Genomic DNA, 26,433 nt, shown 5'->3' on the forward strand with positions numbered 1-26,433 from the left:
TCACCCATAAGTCAAAGCCTCCTATGGATTTTGGTACAAACTCCATATCCTCTCAAGGTTGAGAATTCATGTAGTATAGTAACTTAGTGAATCATGACAATTGATAGTCTTAAATCATAATTCACTACATGTCTTGTCCAATGTGCATTACATACATTAGTGCACTCACCATGAGAAACTCATCCCAACGGCCAAGACAAGTCATCTAACCCAATTAGAAGGTGGTACACTACAGTCTCTACTGGATTGCCCAAATTTATGAACCAACTATGTACAACTTATCTACTTACAAGGACCCCGTGACTTATATCCTTTTTGCAACTCCTAATGCACTCAAATCATGTACAATGTAAAATATATGGGATGAATGCTCAAATCAATGTCAATACATCAAAAGAATAGCAAGATGATAATTAAGTCTAATTTTATTACATCATATCTTACTTTTAGAAACTTAATCCCAACAAATCCTTACTCAAACCCTATAATTAAAAAATCAAGGGAAAAGACATAAAATCCAAACATTAAAAGTGTGTCATAAGTTTTCTATAACCGAAAAATGGATTGAAAGACAAGAGAACTAAAAATAGGGATGGTAACAAGGCAAGTTTTGAATGAGACACCCTTATCCCAATCCCATCTTGATTATTTAAAAATATTCTTATCCCCATCCTAAAAATAAATAAATAAACAACTAGGGCAAGGTGGGTGTGGGAAATTCTTACACCCACCTTCCCCACCCATTTAGTTTCTTAATTTTTTTTTCAATTTTTAATTTATAAAAAATTTAATTATATTTAAAATAAATATAAATCACAAAAAAGGCAATACTATCTTGGTTTTAAAAAAAAAAAATCCAAACTCACCCCTTATTTATCCTTTTTTCAAACTCATTCTATTAGGATCGTGAAAGGTTGGGTACCCAAGAAAACTCACACCATTGTCATCCCTAACTAAAATATATCAAAAGGTATAATTCATACATTAAACACCAATAGTTTGGTTACCATGGGAGTTCACCCATCAAAAAGTCATCTTCATGGCACAACATAACTTAATAAACAAGTAAAAAGTCATTGTCTCCATAATTGGAGTTCAAATGTAGAGGAAAACATCCAAAAGATTACAACAGAAGGAAATGGAAATCTGCACTAATCTAAGCTAAAAATACGAAGAAACTTAAACCCTAGAAAAGAACAAAGAGGTCCCAATGGAAAGGAGAAGCCCTCTCTCAATGTACAAAATGGGGGTATTTATACCCCTTCCATTGTTTCCACAGCCTAGGAGCATGATTAGGGAGGCTTGGAGGTCCAAGGATTACAAGAGCAACTCAAGAGGAAATGACACACCAGATGGCCCCATGGGCCATGATGCCAGTCTTCACATAAACCCTACATTTGCTTTAGAAATTTTCTTATTTTTTGCCAATCTTCCCTAATTTTTATGGCTAAGTAAATGGATTCCAAATATTACGAAAATTGGTAATATTAACTATCAATTTCTAGAACAGGGAAAAAAAAATATTTGGGCCCAATTGGACGTATGTGGTCCACTCAAGCTTGAAACTCAAAAAACTATGCCTTCAAACTTGTTGCAACTCTACCCCTTCGGCTTCAACATGATGTGGCTAAAGTTGGCAAATGGTTGAGCATCCCAAGCCCACCCAACCGGGCATGACCCAAATAGGCCTCGGGCCTATGCTGAGCCAAGTGTTTGAGCTGCCAACCACGGCCCATTGGGCCATTGAAAACCCTGTCATATGGACCCAACACAACTCACTCGCTATCTCTAGATGTGTCTATACCTTCGAGGAGCTTACATGTCATTCAAGAATTGAGAGAAAGTCCAACCAAACATCAAAAGAACCGAGCATTCTAAGTCATTCCAAAATTGGGCAATCAAAGAACATACCAATAAACCTAAGAATGCCTCAAAATAGTTGTGTCAATGTAAAATAAGAAGAGGCAATTCTTAGTTTTTTTTACATATACATATGTGGACAGGATATGAAGCCATTGACAGGCAAATCCAATTTGAAAAAACACAATGCTACTAAGTATAGATTTTAGTCTCAAACAACTCTAATGTATATATATTTGTACATATGATTATATCATAATCATAAAAGTTATTGTAACAATGGAACAAAATAAATTATAAGGTATTGCTCTTTAGAACACATCCCTCCTCAAGTACCTTTTCACCAATATTAATAATAGTAACCAAAAAGAAAAGAAAATAAAATCACACTCAAACCTAACTAAACCACCTTTGGTTCCCGATTAAATGGGGAAAAGAAAAAAAAAATAAAAATAAAACTCTGTTGCATAACAGCTTGAGGAGCCACATGGTTTTAGTTCTTCACAAAGACAGGCCACAGGGCTGCTGACTAACAAGGAGGCTAGGAGGCCAGAGAATGACACTGGCCTCCACTGATGATTATGGGCTGTTGATAGAGGCTTTAGATCGACTGTTCCATCTGGTGGTGCTCGAGGTTGCGAAGGACGATTCTTGCAAAGATTTTGGCTTCAATTGGGGCAGTTGCTGCTGCAGCTGCACCACGTAGAACCCGTGCTGCTCCCACGCTCTGCAAAAGGGTCGCATGGTGCACAGCATGTCGACCACCAGGGATGGAGAACTACAACCAAAACGTTACACCCATCATATTTCAGAAAGAGAAGTGGTGATGAGAAAACCAACTTCAGAAAATGGATGGCAATAGATAAATCTACCTGGAGAAGAGCAAAAGCAGCACATGACTTGAGTATGGAAGAAGGATTTCGTAGCATGGCAACAAATCTCCCAATCTCAGCTCCACTGAGCAACATACAGATGAAAATACGGCAAAGTCATAAACTAATACCTCTGAGAAAAATATACCAAGAATTTAACAAATATGCATGAAAACATGTTGCAGTAAAGCAATAACGATAGTGATTTAGAATACATGGTGAATGACCACGCCAGCTTGTAGAAGCTACTAAATCAATTAGACATTGCCAGTATTGGATTTATACTGTGACAAGCAGTTTTGGGTGTATCACAAGAAAATATCAAATAAGATTTGAGAACAATTATGATGGTAACAAAAAATTTATGAAGAGCAAAAAAATATATACCCACAAGGTAACACCATTGAAATAATTATGAAAATATTCCATAAAGTCGTCCAAGAATAGCTCAGTGATGCAATAAAAATCAGTATCTTAACTCAAAAAAGGAAAATGAAGAGTATCAAGCCCCTAAAGCTGCACCAGAAAGGAATTGGTTTGTCTTCCAATGTACTTAAGGATTCCAAATCCATTTGGCAGGTAAGGGAAAGATTGCACCTGGCACTAAAAACTAGCAGAAAGATCCAACCATTAACCCACCTTTCTTTGAAACCTCCCGTGTTAAGATATCCTCAACTCCAATAAAAATTGTCAGAGTTTAAGAGGTGCAGAAAGACACCATAGGTCCAAATTACCAATCAAAGAAACTCCAAAAAAATAATCCAACTTCTGGAAGGCCCTCACTCATCCCAAACCTCCTCAACCCAAGCATCTTTGTGGAGTGATCCTGGAAACATTTTTTAAAGGATTCCCATGTCAAAAATCATACTAGAACTTTTGGTTCAATGACCATACCCCATTGGAATGCAAGTAGTGGAAAGGAAAATCCCCAAACTTTTCTGATGGATTTCCACAAACTAACTCAATAAGCCCCCCTCGCCTCCCTTGATCTCCCAATACTTTCCTATGGTAACTGTTCTCCCCAAAAATTCCCCAATAACAGAATCTCAAAAGCTATTTCCCTCTCATTATGGTGAACATTTATTCATATATAACATATACACACACACACCCCTAAAAGTACATTGTTGATGAGGACAAATCTCCAAGATCTACTCAAGTATGGGAAGGAAATAAATAAATAAATAAACTAGGTGAACTATAATCGAAGGCTACAATGTTCTTATGCAACCATTGGTGAACATACCAAGGGCAAACTAAGAGAAGGATCGGTGACTTACTAGCATCTTCCCAACTCAAGTTGCTTGCCATGCGAGATTATGCATTATGATTATTGACAGAAGAGCTTCAAAGGAACTTGTTGAGAAACTTAATCTAAAGACACAGGAGCATCCAAATCCCTATCAAATTGCTTGGGTAAATGACACATCTATGTTGGTGCATTCTCCTTGTCTAGTGACATTTAATTTTAAGAATTAATTTTGAGTTAACAATGTAGTGTGACCTTCTACGAATGAAATATGTCCATATTATTCTTGGAAGACTCTAGCTCTTTGATGAAAGGGTCCAACATGATGGCTATGAGAATACTTATACATCACAAGAAGATTCTCTGTCCAATGAAAGAAATGCCACCACTTCAACAACCTAAGGAAAAATTAGCATCCTTGGAACCAGAAGATCCACCAAATACTCTCATTAAGAAACACTTTGAAGTTGCTAGTAAAGATAAAGAAATCGCTCGTGATAAATCTAGAATGCAAGAGGTGATAGAACCGGTCCTAGACCAACCTGTCGGAAAGCTAAAAAAAGTTGTAAAGCTCAAGAAGAATGATGCTTAACTTTTTGAGGCAAAACATTATTATAATTGGTGCCAAAAATGAAGAATCCTGGACCACCAACTTGATTATAGACATCCATTGGAGGGCTGAACTCCATCACTTGTTCCATCCAATACATAGAAAACCATCCTCAAATGATAAGACATTAATTATTAAGGTACCTATTTAGTATTTGTATATACCCAACCAGCAATAGGCTGCAAGATGGATTGATTGTGTTTAATTCAACCAAAACCAAACCTGAAAAAGGTACAAACTTATGTCTAGAAATCTCAACCCAAAGTTGGGTTGGGCTAGGTGGAGGCTTCACAAACCCAGGCTCAATCCAAAACCCAACCTAACACATATGTTTCATTATATATATATATATAAAGTCAATATAACCATCTTTATAGATGTCATTCATTAATAATTTTGCTAAATACAATAAATATATTTGGAGTTTTGATAATTTATCAATACGGTCAAAAATTTTACCAATGGAAACTCAAGATTACCTTCACTTTTCCAGTTCAATATATAACTTTAAATATATATATATATAGCAAATAAAGTAAAATATGCAACGAAAGACTTTAAGAATTATAAACATGATATGAAACCTTAATCCTTCAACTTTTTCTTATTCTATAAAATAATGACTATTTTAATTTCATATATGTTGCAAGTTTTATGTTCTCTTATAACATATTTTAATTTATATCTGTATGTGCATTTAAGTAAATTTAATTAATTTACTATGCAATTATGTTAGAACACATATCAAGCATATAATTCAAAAAAAAAAAAAAGAATTATTCAACATAAGGAATCCACCTAAACACAAGCAACTAAGTCTGCTCGACATTTGGGCTTACATTAGCTTTCAACCCGTTCAAATTACATCCCTAACTCCAAGCAATTTGAACCTGAGGTTGCCTAAAGTTTTGAATGTATTGATGTTAAACATTTTTTAGGTAACACTAATATTTATAATATTTAAAGATTACCTTCATCCCCCTAAACTTGAACCAGTCTCCAAATAAAAGTATTCCACTCTATAATTGAACTTGAAAGTTATATTATTTTTTAAAAATGAGGAAAATATTACATCTTTTTCTACCAGATAGGTGATCCTCCATTTTAAACTTCATGGATGGGTTTTGATAGAAAAACAAAATGCATTATCAATCAAAGAGGGAGAGTACAAGATGTATACAAAGTAACCACAAAACCTAAAAGGAAACGCAAAAACACAAAAACCAGCAAACACGCCATACATAGAGCCTAACCAATCCACAAATCCTAACATCAACAAATAGTCGTCCCCAATATACGATTTAACCCAATCTCAAAAAAAGATTCAAAAAAGAATTTTTAATTGTTTGATCTAAACTTCCACAATTATCGAAGGCCCTCTTATTTCTCTCCCTCCATATAGTCTAGAACACATACGAAGCAACCTTCCAAGCCTTTTTTCTTTTTTTCCCAACAAAGGAACCACCCCCACTTAAGAGAAATCCCTTCACTGAGGAGTGCATCACCCGTTGTACACTGAACAAAGTAAAAACCAACTGCCACAAATTGTGTGGTTTTCTGCAATGAAGAAGAATATGATCGTTCGTTTCCTCTTCTTTACACATGTAACATTTATTAGGGATCCTCCAACCCCTCCTTTTAAGCTAATCCATGGTCAAAATCCTAGTCATCCAACCCCTCCATTTAAGCTGATCCATGATTGATCAAAATCCTAGTCATATAGCTTCCCTAGCAAAAAAAACTAACTCTCATTAAGACCTAAGAATTCCAAACCATATCATAAGGGAAAGGCTCCACACTCCTACAAGCCAAAGAGGAGTAGAAAGACTTAACTGAGAAGGTGTCTTTCCTTGACCCCAACCATACCATCGTATCCTCAGTCCACCTTGATGGAATAGTCATACAATCTTCTAAAAAATACATCCACCTCCTCAAGCTCCTAGTCATGTAATTGTCTAACAAACCTAGGGTCCCAACTAACACCATCCCATACGTCAACCACCCAAGCATCTTTTGAGGAGGCTACAGAATAAAGAGCTAGAAATGATTCCCTCAGAGAAGTTCCCCACACCACTTGTTTATCCAAAACTTCACCCCATTGTCGGCTCCAACTTTGAACCATGTTCTATCCTTAAGCACCTCCCATCCACCTCTAATTGTCTTCCACACACCCACACCATACCCCTCTCACTTCTTTAGTGCATACCCTTCTTCTAGTCCATACTTTCCTAAAATTACCCATTTTCAAAGGGGGTTCCTTTCACTCACAAATCTCCAAGACCATTTTCCTAAAAACGCCTTATTTAGGATGGATAAATTTCTTATGCCCAAACCCCCTTTTTGTTTTTCCATGCAACAAATAGACCAATTCACCAAATGCAACTTGTGAGTCCAAGTCCCCCCTCCCCATAGAAAATCCCTCCGCATCTTTTACAATCTTAGCTACCTCCTCAAGATGGAAAAGATAGACATGAAATAGATCAATAAGTTAGACAAAGTGCTCTTTATCAGAGTCTATCTTCCCCCCTTTGAAAGATATTGTCTCTTCCACAAAGCAAGCCTTTTCTGAAAAGCATTCTTCCACTCCTTCCCAACCCTATAGAACTTGTAAGGGGCTCCCAAAGGTAGGCTTAAACAGATGGTAAGAAGAGCACCCACCTTACAACCTAAAATCCCTGCAAGTTCATCCAAGTTAGAAGCATCTCCAATAAGGATCAACTCACTTTTCTCCAAATTGATCTTTAGCCTTGATATCACTTCAAACCACATGAAGATCAACTCAAGTACTCTAACTTCTTCTTGCTAACATCACAAAGAATGAGTGTGTCATCTGCAAATAACAAATGGGAGACCTCCACCCACAAACCATTCCTACCGCTTACCAAGAAGCCATCAATAAAACCCTCTTCTTTTGCCCTTAGCAGACTGCGAGAAAGAGTTTCCATAGCCAGAATGAAGAAATACAGGGATAAAGGGTCTCCTTGTCTCAACCTCCTAGAGCTTTGGAAGAAACCTTAAGGGGATCCATTGACCAAGACCAAGAAGCATGCGGTAGAGACACACCATTTAATCTAATTAATTCACTTGAATCCAAAACCCATTTTCTCCAATAGGGCAAGAACAAAACTCCAATTAACATGATCATAAGCCTTTTCAATGTCTAACTTGAAGAAGATTCCTCTCAAGTTGCTTTTAATTCTAGAGTCAATGGCTTCATTTGCTATCAAAACAGCATCCAAGATTTGTCTACCCGCCACAAAAGCATGCTGAAAATCTGAGACTAAGTTGCCCACCACCCTTTTAAGTTTGTTTGCAAGGACCTTAGCTAGAAGCTTGTATCACCCTCTTATCAAACTAACTAATCTAAAGTCCTTCATATCTTTTGCGCGCCCACCCTCCCTTCCTCCTCCTTTTCTTTGGTATCAAAACTAGAAAAGTGGCATTTAAACTCCATCTGGAAACACCCTAGATCATAGAATTCCTTGAAGAACCCCATAACCTCTCCTTTCACAAAGCCCTAACAGCAATACCAAAAGGCCATAGTGAAGCCATCCACACTAAGAGCTTTATTCCCACTTAAGCTAGACAAGGTAACTAAGACCTCCTCTTCAGAGAATGGGATCTCCAATGCTTCTGACTCCACAATAGACAAGGAGTCAAAGTTCAACCCACTAATGCTTGGCCTCCAATCCCCCGACTCAACAAGAATCCTACTAAAGGCATTTGCTACACCAACTTTAATGTTGTCCTAATTAGTTAGTTGTTCACCATCCACTCTTAACTTGGCTAAAAAATTTCTTTTTATTCTAACATTAGCCATTTTGTGAAAAAAAATTTGTATTCTTATCCCCTTCTCCTAGCCATAGTTCTCTTGATATATGTCTCCAAGAGATTTCCTTCATTGTTGCCCATTTTTTGAAATCTTCCACCACCCCCCTCTTAATCTCCCTTCCCTCCTTTGTGAGAGCCCTTTCCCTTTCCTAAAGTCCCAAAATCCTAGTTGTGCCAAGGCTGCTAGCTTCTTAATAGAAACATTTCCAAAGACCTCCTTATTCCAAGCCTTAAGATCCTGCTTCAAGGCTTTTAGCTTGACTGCCAAAATGTGGCTAAACGAGCCTTGTAAACTATACCCTTCCCACCAGTTCTCTGAAATCTTCCACCTTCAACCGCATGTTTTCAAATCTGAAAGGTGTTTTTCCTTTCCTAATCCCTCCACCATCAAGAAGGATTGGTGCATGATCAAAGAAATGTTTTGTTAGGCTCACATGGTGACATGAGTAGTATTATAATTCTCAAAATAAGTATAAGCCATATGATTTGGAAAAACCCAACATTCATATTCTATTCTGGGACGGAATGCTATATAGCAGGGCGATAGTTGATTAAAGACAAATGATAAGATTAACACAAAATGTTTGTGACCAGTAGGGTCCTAAATATCAGCAAAATCAACTTCCTTTTTTCTGTGACACATTGTGGAAGAAGGGGGGAACATCTCAAACAAAAAATGAATTGACAAATGATTATATCAAACAACTACTAACATGCAGAAGAATAGAGAGAGAAAGTGAAAGAAAGAGAAAGAGAGGGAGAGAGAGAGAGAGAGAGAGAGAGAGTACCTGCATCTCAGATGTCCGGCTTCTTGAATCCTAGCTGATTCAGTTACTTGTGCCAATGCTGCTGGAGCTGAGGATACTGCAGCAGCGGAGAATGATTGTGGATCAGAAAATGTAAGGATGAAAGTTTCAATGTGCTTCAGAGCCATCCTTCTAGCCCCATCTAAGCTCACACTTTTTGAAGTGCTTTCTGAAGAAGTCCCTATCAGTGCAAACTCATCCATTCTGTAGAATTTATCACAAAAAAATTATATATATATATACATATATAGGTTATCCATCCAACAAAATTTTGAGCAACATGTTCCCACAGCATGAAACAATTTAAGTCACAAACAGTCAACTCATATATCTCCAAGATGCATGAAAGCTTGAAATTATTGCTTAAATATATTACAACCACTGACTTAATAGAATATTATAACATATGCTCAGATCCCAATCTCTGGTCCTGTGCATGATTAGCCAGCTTTGGATGCTGGCCTTCCAATGTCTTCATTTTATACCAGTTTCCTCTCTTTATGATCAGATGCCACAGTCTCTAGTCCTGTAGCATGATTAGCTGACTTCAGCTGACTTCAGAAACCAGCCTTCCAAGGTCCTGATTTATTAACCAGTTTCCCATTTCTTCCTTTCCACCTGATGTTAGGCCTGGAGATCGTGGTCTCTTGCCCTAAAAGAGATTAAAATATTCTAGCAACCAATGTTTCAAGGTTCTCATTTATACCTGGTACTTCCATGTTCGTTTTCTACCTGAATACTCAGTTGTAAAGTGTAAGTCCTAGGCCCTTGAGATATCTTTATTTGCTCACAAAGACCTTCAATCTCATTCAGGTTTGGACCATTATAATTGCTTGGCATCCTAAATCAGCTAATTCAGAGACATCTTCTGGGCTAAATGGGGAACTTCCACTACAGATTCATACAATGGAGACATTCTTCCCTTGGAAATCTCCTTCTGATATGTATTGTAGTCTTAAGTATCCCCTTCTCTCAAATTAAAACTCCCACCTCTTTTAATAGGGTAACTAAAGATAGTATTAAATAAAAAGTACCAAAGAGCACACCAAAACCTCCTACCTCTTTTGGAGATTACCCCTTCCATCTAATCTTCTTTCTTGTTATTATAGTTTCATTTCTTATTCTTTAAAAGGGGAAGAAAATAAGTAAAACAAGAAATTTCTAGTGAGGTGCAACCAAAAATAGCACATTGTATTAACATTTGGAATTAAAAAAAAAAAGGAAGGGGGGTGGGGGGGTGCTTTTCAAAGGAATTTGGCAAAGAGAGTGACTTGAGCACAATATTGGGTCTAACTACATAGAATTGGGAGTAAATACCTTCCATCAAACATGTATGCAAGTGCCAATGCAGCCATGAAGCGTGCCATTTTTGATACTGAGGAAGCACAAAGATGGACAAGGGCTGGCACTCCCCCTTCTTCCACTATGCGGAGAGCATTACCAGGATTGAAGGCAAGATTCCAAAGAGCTCCTGCAGCAGTCTCATGGACGTCCTGAAAAAGGATATATACGTCATGGTCAAAATCAGTTCTGTTTACATGAATATAGAGAGATTTTAACAGGTCATAAACATAAAAGATGCAAATATCACATGAACTTTCTTTTGATATGTAAATATCACATAACTATGCACTTATCTGCAACTTCTAAGGAGGCATGGGTGGAAGATGTTCGGGAGGTAGGAGGAGGGATGGTCGCTTGCAACCCACGCTTCTCAAGAAATTTTCATAATTGGGAGATGGATGCCATTCAGAATTTTATTTTAAAACTTCATAAGTTTGGTAGAATCAGAATGAGGAGGATAAAACGGTTTGGAAAGCTAGCATGACTGGGGTTTTCTTCATGAGATCTTTCTATGTATTCGAAGCAAAGGGTGAAGTGTCTTTCCCCTCAAAGATAATATGGGGATCTTGAGCACCCACCAGAGCGAGTTTTTTTTGCTTGGAGAGTGATTTGCGGACAGATACTAACCATGGACTAACTCAAGACAAGAGGATGGGTTTTGGTAGGTTTTTGTTGTATGTGCAAAGGTGCAGATGAATCGGCAAACCATCTTCTCATCCACTGTGGGATAGCTAGAGAGTTGTGGCACTTTCTCTTCTCTTTTTTTGGCATCTCATGGATTCTCCCTTTTTCTGTTGAGGATTTGTTAAAGGGTTGGCATGGTAGCTTTATAGGCAAGAAAAGAAGAAAGGTTTAGAGAACAACTCCCCTTGTCCTTTTATGGATAATATGGAAGGAACGAAACTGAAGAACCTTTGAAGGGGAGCAACACACTGTCCAAGCTCTCAACGAATCCCTCATTATTAATTCTTGAGGGTTTCTTCTAGGTGACACTTAGAGAGGTCCATGTTCTTTATTAGTTTTTATAGAATGGTTGTGCTCCAAGTCTTGAAGTAGGGTTGTACCTACTGTCAATGGTTTTTTGTTTCTCACTTGTATATTTTCGGTATATTGTGTCCGCCACATTAGGTGGCACTATATATAAATACTCTTATTTGTCTATCAAAAAAAGAACAATTACAATTTACATGTAAGCAATCAACTGATTATGCAGTTATTAAAGTATCCACCTGCAGATTACATACAATTCTAAAATGCATTTCGAATACTCAAAGGGTCAGTTTATCAGAAATCTGCAGACCAATATAATGCAACTAAGAGGAGATATTCCTTTTAAACCTTCAAACTTTCATAAATTTGAATGTCATGGAACTTGAAGACCAACCCTGTAACACGTCCATAACTTTCATATACAAAGAATTAAGCATGCAGAAGAGTGTTCATCCTACACAGAACTGATTAGGTTCCATCTGACATTGCAACTGACCAACTTCTGTAGTTCTCACTTTACTACAAACATCTCTTGCTACCATTTACCTTTGGTAGCATTACCACCTTTATAGAAGACAAACCTAATAACAAGGCATAAGAAATACTGCCATGCGTATAGCTTATGATTGTGACCTCAATGGGAATTTGAAAATGCAATGCCTTTCAAACTTTTGAAATTCTTTTAAAATAATACTCCCACACAATCCCCTGAAATGACACTCCTAGAATCAATTTTCAGACCAAATAATGATCTTCAGCCACTTGGCACCAGCACAGGAAACTATGTTGCTTATAACCTATGAGAAGCAAGGCGTGAAGACAGGCAAAATAACTATCAAAATAAAAAAATTCCAATTTAATCCATTAACTATCCCTATACTAAGCCAGAATTTCAGTGCAATAGTTCCAATTTCCAAGTCTGAAGCGGAAACCACTGATTACTGAGTCATGCAAACTAAAAATTCTTTGTAATCAATCTCAATTTTTTTAATTAAAAAAACAAAAAAACAAAAAAATTCATACGACAAATCCTTTCAAAATATACAAAAGCAGATAAAAAAGGAGAAATATGTACATACTGCTCTATAAAAGACAAAACAAGATGCACAGTTGAAAAAGCAATTTACAAGTTTATTAAGTGCTTAATTAATTCTGATATTGTCTAACAGGGAGAAAAAGGAAGGAAGGGGGAGTGTGGCTGGGAAGCCAAAACAAAACAAGTTAACCATTGCATTACTTGTGGTATTGGTGAAAAATGGACCAAATTGAAAACATCCTCTGTATTACAAGTTTTATTAAACAAAAACTGACTGCCCTTCCCATGATACAAATGATCAAATCAAACAGCTGTTAAATGACTAACAAAGAAAGTGCAATACTTACTTCAGCATCAGAGCGTGCCAGCGCAATAAGAGGTGCAACACCCCCTTCTCGCCCAATAGCAATGCTAATAAAGGAACAAAAAGAAATGCATAAATAACAGCAGCAAAAATCAGAGTAGAAATCTAACTAAAGAGAAAATAGGCTGATTTTGCATTTAAAAGGAAACAGTGAATATGAAACATGTAATACTCAAAAACCAAACATGAAATTTGTAATATCTAAAATTGAAAGATGGAGGACAGAAAATAGTATATCAGTCAGCAGTTGACAAAGTCCAGGAATCACTTAATTCAGCTTTACAAGATCAAAACTTGTGTCCAATGCACAGGCACACACAAACAATTGCAAGGATCTATTAAGACTATCAGCATACTATTTGCATATCAGCATCTTTAACGTAGGAGAACATCATACTAGCTTTGATTAACACAACAATTACATTACACCTGCATAAAACCCAGATTAAGTTTTAAGGTAATATAAAATGCACACCCCTTATTCCCCTCTTAACTCTTCAAGGAACCCACTCCTAATACATGGTGATTTGGATCTACAAATGCAGGGTTGACTCTATTCCAGTAAAACCTTGTCATAAATGACCCAGTGCTCAAAACTGCACCACATCAGCAACAAAAAGACTGGGAATCACCATGTCATATGTCTGATTGGCTTGCACACCCAAGGTAAAATTTTTTGTTGAAGGCCAATAAAGACTCTTAATACAACAGTATGTTTCCCCTTTACAGTTCAGGAATTTGTAAACAAATTTATTGCAGGCTGCTCATGGAGGGACTATGTGATGGGTGACTATGTAATTCCACAACATATCCTTCCACTCATACACCTTTATGCTCTTTTCAAGTAATTTCAGTCATTTCCGCTTTCCACCTTCCTATTTCTTCTTGTTTTTTAGGAGGTTGTGGCAGCTTATTTTAGTTAATGCATGTTCGCTGAAAAAAAAAAAAAAGGTTTACTGGATAACAATGTTAGATAGCAAATTATATATAGTACAGTTAGTGTAATAACTAGGTTTTTATCAAAGGTTCATTTCAGAAGTCTTCAAAAAAAATGCATGACAAAAAAATGAGAACAAAAGAGAAAAGAATAGAAATTTAAAAACTTTGCACATACCTATTGGCTTCTGATACCGACAATCCCCAAAGAGCACCAGCAGCCCTCTCTTGAAGACCTGGAGATGCATTTGAACAGGATTGTGCAAGAGCAACCTAAACAATCCACATAAGAATAAAGCCTCAACACAAAGGTATCTCTTTATTGTATGAAACATACATTACAATTCCATATTCCTAAAAATTTAAGATCCACTGAAACAAAATCTAAAAATGCCCAAAAAAAAATGTGATTTTGTTTCAACTTAGATGTAAGGATGCTTAAAAGCCAATATCTCAACTTCTTCCCAGAATATTATATATGTGTGTGCGTGTGTGTAGAACTTTCACATAAAACATCTCATAATTTTAAAGGCTGATGTAGGAAGATAAAGTGTTTTTTGTGCCTGCATTCGACAATCAAGAAAAAGCGGTTTCCAACTTCAGACATTTGTGCTGAATTTCACTTTAATATTTGAAAAGTGTGAGAGTCAAGCAACCCGAATGTAAGCAGCATGGCCCAAGCAACTCATAACAGTGATTTCAATAAATGGTTTATTAACAAAAGAATTGGGACTACATTGGCACAACTGGAAGAATGCTCCCATTTACAAATCATTACTGATTGAATGGAATCATGCCAAAATTCACCAAGGAAGGAGGGAGGATGTACCCAATCCTTTTAGAAATAGGACATTGAGGTAGAGTGATTCCCTTATAATATTTAGATTAAAGGGAAAAAACACATACCAGACGTCAAAGTGTACTGGAATATAAAGATATTATTTTAACTGCTCAGAATCAAACTATATCTACATGTATAGTACTAAAACAACTGCTAAATAGAGTAATCAGAGATTTTATTTATTCAAAGCTAGAATTAGCAATATATCATTCTTAATAGCAGCATAAGAGAGAAAAAGGTAGGTAACAATTACTAATTAGCAATATATCATTTGTGCTACCAGCATAAGAGAGAAAGAGAAAAAGGTAGCTAACAATTACTAATTTAACTTTGCCCACTCCTTCGTAAATAGGGTGGGTAACAATTATTAAACATAGTCATATATCATTTGGAATAGCAGTGTGAGAAAAAGGTAGATAACACTTTTTTAACTTTGCCCACTCCTTACCTTCTTCATAAACAGGGAGGTAGACGACAATTACTAACTCAACTTGAATATAATTCTATATCATTTGGAATACCAGCACGAGACAGAGGTGGACAGCAATTAATAACTTAACTTTGTCCGCTCGTAAATTTTTATCGAATTCTATTTTAAGGCCATAATAAATGATAAATCACATTTTGAGGCTATAAACAAGTTAAATCATTACAAAGCTCTCAGTTAAGAGCGGTAGACAAATGGTTTCATGAACTTTTGGCCACCAAGCAAAACCTATATGGTACTACAAACCTATGTTGATTGAAGAGCACTTTCTAAATAGACATTCCCTAATCGTGGGTGCCTCTTAAGGAACTTAATGCAAGCATATCCTACAAAGCACTTCCCACAGAAGAACTGTGAATTTCATTTAAGAGATTTGAGGCTAACAAGGAGAATATCATACCAGGGCCTCAACGCCACCAGCAGCTGCAATTGCTTCGCGGTTTCTGTCATCAAATGATAAATTCCACAATGCACCAGCAGCTTCTTGCCTGTTTGATGAGAACATACATGGATAACAATCAGGTAAGATGCTATCTAAAACATTCTTTCCTATGTAATCTATGGGCTTGGTCTAGGTTGTTTTTGGATCTTGGGCCTCCATCTGTAGCAGAATTTGTTGACTGGTTGGGCCCTTCTTGAGAAGGGCATTGTTTTTTTGGTCATTTTTTGGTACCACTTTTAGGCATCTGTTGTATACTTCCTGTGTACTATGATCCGTTATTTTAGTCCCTTTCATTTATGATATTTACTTACTTCACTCATCAAAAACAAAAAACAAAAAAAAAAAAAAAAAACCCAGGTTTGCAGTGTTCTTCAAACTTCAAGGATATCTACTATAAAATTTCCCACTAAATTGACTTAGAACCAAATCTAACCTTATTTATTCTAGCAGGCATTATTCCAATCATTATCAGAAATGGAAGAACATCAAATCTCAACTGTAATTTTTTAAAATTTGTAGAAGTAATTGATGAAGGCAAAATCAAACAGATGCTTTTTGAAGGCAACCAAACATGGTAGGAAGAAGCACAATTGTGCAAGAATAAGGCTGCTTGAGAAAAAGAAAAAAAATGGCTTTTGTGAAAATCAACATTTCCCTAACATCCATATTAAGCTCTTTTTTAAGCCCAAAGCTTTGTTGATAAAATTACTCAAATAGATATAGAAGTTGTAATCGAGCTTAAAAAGGAGTATTTTGCTTTCTACAAGTCAATCCAAACAAGGCTTAAAAACTTAACCTAAAGCAACATAAACATAATCCACATTTCCCTAACATCCATATTAAGCTCTTTTTTTTAAGCCCAAAGCTTTGTTGATAAAATAAGTCAAATATGTATAGAAGTTGTAACTGAGATTAAAAAAGAGTATTTTGCTTTTAGAAGTCAATCCAAACAAGGTTTAAAAACTTAACCAAAGCAACTTAAACATAAACATGAAATCAGTTAAGAATGATGACTATCTTATCATCCTCTTGATACCCATCAAAAGGGTAAATAGAAGATGTTCCCTGAAGTCCAAAGGCGCAAAATGATCTAAAAGCTCCATTTCTTCTGATAAAAATTGTTTCCTACAAAGACAATATGAAAGTGCAGTAGTGGACCTAGACAAGAATGGTGGAAATCATTCCTCAAAACAACACCCCTTTTTTCTGATGTAGAAAGCCTCTTAAAGTATATTCAAGAAAGGGAAGGAAAAGAATAAATAAACTTTAAGTCTAGTTGGAAACAAATTATGATTAGTATTAGTTGAAATTAAATTAGGATTAGTATTTGTTTTTTGATAGGTTAAATTAGGGTTAGCATTTGTTGGAATTAAATTAGGAATGACTAATTATTTGAATCATAGTAGGAGAATTAGAATTAGAAACATAATACGTTATTAGAATCCTAGTAGAATTTGGATTTCCTAGAAAAGTCTATAAATAACGTTAATTGATGTAAACCAAGTTAGAGTGATTAAATGGTAATAGTTTTTTTGCAAGTGTTACAATTCTCAATTGTGAAACTCAATTGTTTTTCTTCTAGGTGAGATTTCTAGAAGGCCTTAGCAAGATTCGAAGCTTTCTATCCCTTCTTCTTCTTATTTCCTTTATATTTTTATTTTCTTTCTTTCACTGCCATAATAAACTTCATCCTTGTTCATCTTCCTTAGACCCTAAAAGATAAAAACCCTAGCCCACCAACTTGACTATAGACATTGGTTCATGGGTTGTCCTAACATCATTTCCCTTGTATGAAAATCTTAAAAATTCTCCACCCTACAAGCATTTAATAAATATTAATTTTAACCTCTAAACTTCAAGACAAGGTTTTAAATGGAATAAAAGGAGAAATTGAGGGGATAAAAAAAAACTATCGATAGAATATGAAAGGAAATTGCTCAAAAACTAAAAGGGGGAAAAAGGAAGAAGAAGAAGAATGAAATAAGATATCGGCTACAACTCCACAACCTTAAAAACAAGATATTTCATGGAAATTTAAAATTTTAAGAAATAAGAAACAGAGATGTTACTTGAATTTGGTATAAGAAAATAGGAGGACAAGAAGATATGGACAAAAGGTTCATTCACATGCCCTAGAGAGGTGTGCCACTTCTAGCCATTTTTTTAAAACTGCTGAGCATAACTTTAATAGGAGATACTTAATATTTTCCTTTCTTTGGATATCAAAAATAGTTAATTTGCTTCCTCTTACCAATCTAGAGAAGAAGAAAACACATCAATTTTTTTCTCCTTGTTTTTAACAACCGTTTAGCTATATCAGGTATCATAAAATAGTCCTAACATTTAATTTACAACAATCGGAAATCACATAAAGATGATAAAAATATCATTTTGTTTGAGGTGGGCAATGGTCCGAGGGTGAAATGTTTTGAAGGATAAGTGGTATGGTAATTTGTCCCTTAGAGAGGCTTTTCCTGCTTTGTTTTCCATAGCTTTGGGTGGCCAAGGTGTGGGATCAAGAGGGGTAAAGGGGATGTTGGAACCCTTGTTTTTCAAAACAACTCCATGATTGGGAGCTAGGGGTGGATGCTTTTTTTTGGGAATTGCAATCCTAAACAATTGACAGGGACATTGAGGATTAAATGGTGTGGTCGATCCTAAAGTGTGGGACCTTTTCAATTAAATCTCTTTATTCCTCTTTGTCCATTGGAAGAACAGTTTCCTTTCCCTCCAAAATTGTTTGGAATCCCAAGGTTTCGTTGAGAGTCAGCATATTTGCTTGGGAAATCATTTGGGGAAGGATATTGAGTTTGGACTAGCTTAAAAGGAGGGGGTGTATAACGCCAAATAAATGCTATATAGGTAAAGAGGAAGAACGAACAATGGATCATATCCTCCTTCACTACTTGAAAGCATAATCTCGTGGCAATTGATTTTCGCTCTATTTGGAATAAAATGGGTAATGTACTCCTCAATAAAGAAGGTTCTCTTGAGTCGGCATGGATCCCTCGTTAGGAGAAAGAGAAAGATAGCTTGAAGAGTTGCTCCTTTATGCCTATTCTAGACCAGTTGGAAGGAGAGAAACAGGCAAGCATTTGAGAATATCAAAAAAGTAGATCAAGATATCAAACAATTATTTATTTATAACTTTTTAGAGTAGGTTAGAGTATACATAAGAGATTGTTCCTTGTCCTTATTAGACTTTATTGATTAGCTCAACTCAATGTAGTGAATGGGAGTTGTTTTTTGTACCCTATACTTGATATGGCCTTTTGGTGCCTTTGTATACACCTTGTATACCTCGAGCACTTATTTGGTATGAGCTATTAATGCAATGGATATTTACCTATCAGGAAAAAAAAATAATAAAAAAAAACAAAAATAAAAATGTTGTTTCCACTTTCCCGATTCATAACTTTAACTTCCCTATTGTCTATTAATTTCTCTCATTCTCTCACATCTTTTAATTCATCCGAATTATACATATTACAATACTGGATTACTATTTGGATTCAATGAATTTAAAACACTAAAATTCGGTCTTTGAAAAGTCCAAAAAGAAAAAGAAACTAATAGTTTCAAAAAAAAACAAATGTAATATTTTCAAAACAATGACACAAAAACTAATCGTAACTGTCACATGCAGATACATGTGCCCCATATCCAATATAAGTCTACCAAACTAGATTAGATATATTTTCCTATGGATGCCTTTTGATTTGAACATGGACAAAGGAGCTCAACAAACATGATCGATTTATTGATTACAATTAGATTTTTTTTATGGATTAACAAGTCATGCATTACTTTTGATCTTTAATCTTAAAATCCTTTTTTTTTTTTGCAAATTGAATATATGATTTAATTATATATTTCCTAATTTTATCCTCATATTACTAGTTTGGCCCCTACCAATGAAAATTACAAGTTCTGCTCCAGAAACACAGGCTTCAAATGTCAACTACATGATACATGTGTCTCTTTAAGCTAGACAAATTCAATGGAAAGAACAACCACCCAGTTAATAACGCATAATGTGACATAATTTGGGAAAAATATCCCACCAAATAAGCTTTAGCTGCCATCAGGACACTTAGCATCAGCTTGTTTGATGAGATAAATTTAGGAAATGGGGTTTCATTCATAAAAATGGAAAGTAAAGCAAAATTTTAATGACATATGAGACTCAAAAACTAAAAGAAGCAAATGTTTAACCAATCAAGTGGCATGGTCATCAAATGAACATATCTGGAAGATTATGAGTTTTACCCCTTTTCTTTTTCTGGAGTCAAGTTGGAGTTGTATGTCACATAAAAAAGACATTTATGGAAAAAAAAAAATCAAATAGCTGGAAATAAGATACTACGAGTAAATAGATGACATGATCTTTTAATTATGATTCGTGAATAAATGCATCCACGCTTTTGTGGGTGGGATTCTCTAAGGAGGTTTGTTTGTACATTTTCCTTTTTGAAGGACCTCTTATCCTTCTTTTTAAATCTTTCCTTATCAACAACCAAAAAAAATAAAAATAAAAGTAAAGGAAAAAATTCAAAAATGGAAAAACCCACCTGACACCTTCATGGGGAGACTTCGTAAGTAGCACAAGTGCTTCAAGTGCACCTGCCTCTTGTCCAACAGCAGCATTGTTGCTGTTGCTATCTCCATGAGCAGCCAAATTAGCCAAGGCACGTGCAGCCTGGTATGTACTCAGAAGTCACGACAATTAATTAGCAACAGATCACTTCATATATACAATATGTGCTAATGTAAACACAAACATGTGCAAATGCAAGCTGGCATAGTGAAATTTAGAACCATATTTGAATTTTTTTTATATATATATCAGAACCATATTTGAAATATGCAAACAGAGAATAATCATTAGCATGACTAGGATATTTAAGTTTAAAATATCATTCCACACAGCTTTGACTTTGGTAATGCATAATACAAGGAGAGAAAGGCATCAACTTAAAAGGCTAGACAATTAGTGCCCAAACAGCAAGTGGACTATGACAAGTGGATAGCAAAATCCATCAATACAGAACAAAATGAAAGTGATGAATGCACTTACCACCTTACTGCCCTTTTGCATACCATAAATACAAAATTTACGCAAGGCGCATTAATACAGGGGTGCATGCATGTGAACTTCTTATCCAGTGGCAGGTTCTCAGGCACTACATGAAAACATGTGGCACGTTCCTAGTAGGAAGAGGCTCATAACAACTTGGACCTCAAGTAGGAGGTCAACGACAAATACAATAATGATCATATAATTGTGGACACTTAGGTTTGAAAGTTTTTCTACCAACGTTATATCTTGGTGGAACCCGCTTATTGTCGAACTCCAAATTTTTAGTTGCAAGACATGTTTGCAAGAAATAGAGTGCTATAGATATTGGTGTAAACCAAGGCACTCCCTTCTAATATTCAAAACAAGTGCAGTACTACCTGCTCTTGCACTCCTTCAAACTTGCAGTTCCGAGCAAGCATAACCAAAGCATGTACACCACCTGCTAGTGCAACCTCCATGCTACATTTGTCATCAGCCGCCAAATTTGCCAGTGCACCAGCTGCACGTTCCTGAAAACATGCAAACAAGAACCAACCACAATTATATTATCACCAAACAGAAACTCTAGCTTCATGCAAGCAAAAAAAAATGATGATTCATAAGGCTTCATAAGTAGACAGAAAATAATGCAGAATAATAGAACCCATACCAGAACTCCATCACCACCAGCAGACCATTTAAAAATAAGATCAACCAAGGATTTTACACCACCAGCTTCCGCTATTGCACCCTGATATTATACTCTCATTTATTATATGGAGAAACTTGGAGTATATAGCTATAGAATGACAAAAAAATGAAGTGCAGAATGGAAACCTTGTGCTCTTCTCCAACAGAAAGGTTCCAGAGTCCTCCAGCAGCCTCTTCGGCAACTGACCTGTTCATGGACCTAGCCAAACTGGAAAGTATATTGATTCCTCCTTCATCTGCAACAGCTTTTGCAACATTGGCATTCACCGACAAGTTGGCAATAGCCTACATATGCAACAGATTTTAACAAATTAAATTGGTTTCCACAACTTCAATCCAAAATCAATAAAAATGTCAAGTTTCATAATAATGACACTAATCTTGTTAGGAAGAAATCAATTGTATGATAATAACGTGCATGACATGCATTGTATTGCATGCATTTGTCACAATCTAATCATACCCATTCAAACTGAGTACTACCAATTAAGATCATTTGAATAGTGCATCATAAAATAATAGGAATATGATCATAACAAACATTTCCCAAAAAAATCTTACCTTTGCAGCTTCTGACTGAAGCCCCTCCCGCCAAGATCTTGCAAGGTTCAAAAGGAGACGTATGCCACCATCCCTCATTACTGCTTCAGCTCTTCCACAATCAATGCTAGCATTTTCATCATCAATTACAACAAAAGTTGCAAGTGCTGTGGCTGCCTTCTCTTGAACATCCTCTTGTGAGCTCTGCATTAAACTGAGCAATAGTGCTGCACCTTGTTTAAGCCAAAATGTATCCAAGCCTTGTGGGTTGCTCTCAGCAATACGCAGGAGTGTATGGGAGAGAGCCCATTCAAGCCAATTCATGATCATATCCAAGTTTTTATCCTTGTTTTTCCCATTTCGCCATTCGAAAAATACATCCCTCTTGTTCTTCGAAGTATCGGCAAATAAAGAAGCTATTCCCTTAAATATATCACTAAACTGTGCAAGTAACAGTTTACCTTTATTATTAATATTGTTATTATTGTTATAAGTGGCGAAAAAGGTAACATCTTGTTCAAGTGCTGAACAATTCAAGGCACACAAGACCTTCAAGCTCTGTGATGAGGCGAACAATCTTGAAGCAGCATTTGGAGTTATATCCGTCCTTGAAACATCTAGCCCAGTCAAGTTAGGTAGTTTACCCCAAAGGTGTGAAATCAAACCCCACTTCAGATTTGTGGTCCCAGCAACTGAGAGGAAACGAAGTGATAATATATTCCCCAGTGCCAACTCCTCCACCTTCAGACAGTCCATGAACCCAAGATCAGTCAAATTCCGGCAATGCTTAGCTAAAGCATCTATTGCATCTCCATGAACATCCTTAACACCAGAAAGCCGAAGTTTATTCAATTTAGGGCAGCAGACAGCAATTGCTTTAATAGCATCAGTGGTGATCTTTTCACAGAAATCTGGTCCAAGTTGGAGGCTCTCAAGCTGCTCATGCCGAGCCGCAATCACAGAGAGAGTAGCATCATTAATTTTCCTGCAGTAATCCCCACTGATTTCACGCAAGCCCCTAGCTTGAAGATGTATTATTGCATCAGCAGTCTCTTGCCCACGAAACCGAAGCTTCTGAAGATTCATGCCCCGAGATGCAAGTGAAGCTGCTGCAGCAGAATCACACCTATGAGCTCGGAGATCCAATGAGTTCCACAAACATGGTGAAGCACCCAAAAGCCTCCATGTCCTACATGTGGATGCCAAGTTTGCCCGGTCCCGATAATTCAAACATGAAAACAGTTGAATCACTGTATCATCAGGCAAGCTAGTCCAATTAGCAAATCCTTTATTTTCAAAGCCCAAGCCCCCATCATCATTCTCAATTTCAGGATAACTTGGCAAAACAACCTTCTCCTTCCCCTTCTTCACCACCTTCCTCCTCAACCTCCGACTCATATTTCAATCAAATCACACAGACCCCAATACCAACACTCTCCGGCCTCAAACACCAAAATCCTAAAACCATCAAAGGAACACCTGCCTACTCATATCATGCAGACCCGGATGCAAATACGCACCCTTTAAACCTAAGCATCCAAATCCTAAAACCAGTGAAAGAACAAACACCGACTCATATCTTGCAGACCCAGATAAAAATACTCTTCTCACCTCAAACACCCAAATCTTGGGACCAGTAAATGAACAGAGGTAGACCAAGAAATAAACACCCTTTAACCTCAAAAACCCTAATCCCTCAAACCCAAATGGAATTGTTCAGCACCCCCCAATTCTCTATATTATCACATGGAATTACAGATTCATAATCTAAAAATAATAATAACAATAATCCGAACAAAATCCCAGAAAATCTATGATCATAAATGCAAGAGAGACGTGAGCTACAAACAGCGAATTTGTCTCAAACCTGGAGGGGCTTAGGCTTGTGGGCTTTGTGGCGGAAAACCCTTAAATCTTGAAGCTTTTGGTACAAATCAATGGGCTACAAGAGGGGTTTGGATTGCTCAAGCTTGACAGGAGGTGTAATGGATAGAAATGGAGAGAGGAGACGAGGGAGAAGAAGGGTGGGAGAGAATTGAGGAGTGCATGAGAGAGAGACAGGCAGGCCAAACCCTCAAGGCATGTGTCTACTATCCCTCTCTTCCCTATTTTTGTTTTGTTTTGTTTCTTCTTCTTTTTTCTTTTTTTTTTCTTTTTTTTTTAGGTCCAATGCAAAAGGCAGCGTAAGGGAGAGAGTGGGAGAAACGGGGAGACACGGAGATTATATCTGTTACCAGGGGTGGGGGAGATTGAGAAGAGATTTACAGGAGCAGGGTATGAAATTACAGCTCATTCCCTTCTCATCACCGCTATCTTTCAATAAATATATATGTATTTTTTTCTTCTATATTTTTCTAACATGGAAAACTGTAAGGCTTCCGAGTCTTTCTTATCTTATATGTAAATACGTAATCCCTGTTTGGATTCGCTTCTCAACGAAATTAATTCTTCTTGTCATTTTTAAATTATGACTTCAACTTTAAACCTTAATTAAAGAGAAAAACTCTATGCCAAACAGGGCGATATATGCATTATTATCAAATAAAAAAATTTCTATATCCACCCTCTTTTAAAAATTCTACAAAAAAAAAAATTAACAATGTAAAATCACCAAAAGAACCTAGATTAAAGTCCAAAATTTCCCACATTTTTGAAAGTCAATTTTTAAAGTTGAATTAGAGTTTTAATTTTTATTTTTTATTCAAATTTTTTTAACAATAGTTGTTTTTTACTCTATTTTTTTTTAATTGTTTTTTCAACTATTATATACTTATAGAAATAAAATCAAAAAAATGAAAATAATAGTCATAATAAAATATAAACATAAAAGCTTTAAATTTTCCTTTTGTGAAAATGAAGGATTTATCTTTTTGGTATTATTCACTTCCTCGATCATTGAATTGGATATTATGAGTTTCTATGAAACTTAATTGTTCGGATGATGACTATCTTTAACTCCATAAAAGTTAATTTTCATTTACCTTTGAAATCATCAAAACATATCATATATGTCATTTTCTTTTTCGACATATCCTATAATATTTAGTATTCCATAGTTCTATTATTTTACATTTGAGTCTTCATAGTTTTTCTATGCACACGTCCATAAAAAATACATTATTATCCCTTCGAATGTGAGGTAGAACCGAAAACTCTACCCTCGTTCTACGATAAGAGGGTTGGTTAGATAGGTGTTCAGGGAGCTCTTAAGATTGTATTATGGACCCCTTGAATATGGTTTATCTGTATGAAATACTTACTATATTCCTGACTTTGGTCAAGAATAGCAGCCTTGTCTAATCTAGGAGTTTGAACAAGTCGAGAGAGCACCCTACCTCCCTCGATCCCAAGCAGTACCTTGGACCCCTTAGTTCTTGTCCAATCCTTAGAAGATGTTATCTTTCAAAAAAGGTATTTGAGATAAACAAAAAAGTTGTCTTTCATTTTAGACAATCGTGACAAATTAGAAGAGGTTGGTATTCTTATGAATCGACATCTAACAAAGGTGAATCTAAAAGAAGTAAATGTCCTTCAAAGTTGTATCTTAAAACGACTATCATTAGTTTTTACAATAACTAAGGAGGTGATAACGACTTTTGGACAATGTGTGACCATATCCCTCATCAAACCAGGTCAATCCTTCTTAACTATATTTCAATTATTTTATTTACATATTCACAATTTGTTCCATCCACTTGTAAGGTTTCACTAATCCAAAAAAATTAGAGAAAAACAAATAAGAAAACAATATAATACATTTACCTTCAATAACAATTAAAGCACTTATTTCCTTTAAGTGAAAAAAAAATCCTTATAAAATATATCTGTATGGTCTTTATTTATAAAGAATTTTTAAATAGGTTTCGAAAATTCGTAAATTTTACCTTTATAGTGCAACTTATAAAGCTAATTATTAATTATTATTGTTATTCTTTTGAAATTTGAGAGGATAAAAATCAAGTTATAGAATCAATATTTGGAATTAAACTTGACTTGGTAAATTTATATGTCATTTGCTAAAAAGACGTTTTATTTGTTAGATCTTTTTCCCATTATATTTGTTGGAATTTTCTCCACTTATATTTGATTGATTAATTTGGATGCTTATTATATTTAATATAGTGCTAGCAAATAATTTAAATATTATTATATATTAAATTTAAACTCTTGAAAAATATTTCATTTTAAAAATTATTTGAATAATTTGCTAAAGTAATCTTATTTAAATATTAATTATTAAATTATTTGATTAATTATTGAAATAATTTTTGCAGTTGTAATTTATTTTATACCGTTGATAACTTTTTCTTTGAAATTGTGATAACAACTTTTATTACTGAAACAACTTTGAATTTGTTGATTTGTTATTTGACATATATTTTTATGCTTGCAAAGTAATTATTTGCATAGTGTTAGACCTAAAAAAATTTAATGGATCTCACTTTAGGAGATGAC

At 35.6% G+C, this 26,433-nt stretch overlaps 1 protein-coding gene across 1 annotated transcript; it reads right to left on the minus strand.

Annotated features, from left to right (window-relative positions):
• Nucleotides 1-2,063: 2,063 nt before the first annotated feature.
• Nucleotides 2,064-24,271, minus strand: LOC100263231 (protein ARABIDILLO 1). The gene is made up of 12 exons (XM_059743264.1): nucleotides 22,000-24,271; nucleotides 21,565-21,723; nucleotides 21,398-21,478; nucleotides 21,126-21,257; nucleotides 20,240-20,367; nucleotides 15,627-15,714; nucleotides 14,077-14,171; nucleotides 12,946-13,009; nucleotides 10,546-10,721; nucleotides 9,211-9,432; nucleotides 2,733-2,817; nucleotides 2,064-2,638 (listed from the first exon to the last, which is right to left on the minus strand). The coding sequence occupies exons 1-12, from the start codon at nucleotides 23,374-23,376 to the stop codon at nucleotides 2,462-2,464; spliced, it is 2,784 nt and encodes a 927-aa protein (XP_059599247.1). The 5' UTR covers nucleotides 23,377-24,271; the 3' UTR covers nucleotides 2,064-2,461.
• Between the last annotated feature and the right edge of the window lie 2,162 nt (nucleotides 24,272-26,433).

Source organism: Vitis vinifera, chromosome 15, assembly GCF_030704535.1.
Source record: "Vitis vinifera cultivar Pinot Noir 40024 chromosome 15, ASM3070453v1".
In the NCBI taxonomy this organism is placed as follows: domain Eukaryota; kingdom Viridiplantae; phylum Streptophyta; class Magnoliopsida; order Vitales; family Vitaceae; genus Vitis; species Vitis vinifera.

Excerpts from the sequence above, each read along its gene's own strand:
- LOC100263231 (XM_059743264.1), bottom strand. The coding sequence starts at position 23,376 with ATGAGTCGGAGGTTGAGGAGGAAGGTGGTGAAGAAGGGGAAGGAGAAG. Across the intron at positions 21,724-21,999 it reads TTCAGTCAGAAGCTGCAAAG|GCTATTGCCAACTTGTCGGT; the intron begins GTAAGATTTTTT and ends TTGCATATGTAG. Across the intron at positions 21,258-21,397 it reads CTGGTGGTGATGGAGTTCTG|GAACGTGCAGCTGGTGCACT; the intron begins GTATGGGTTCTA and ends GCATGTTTTCAG.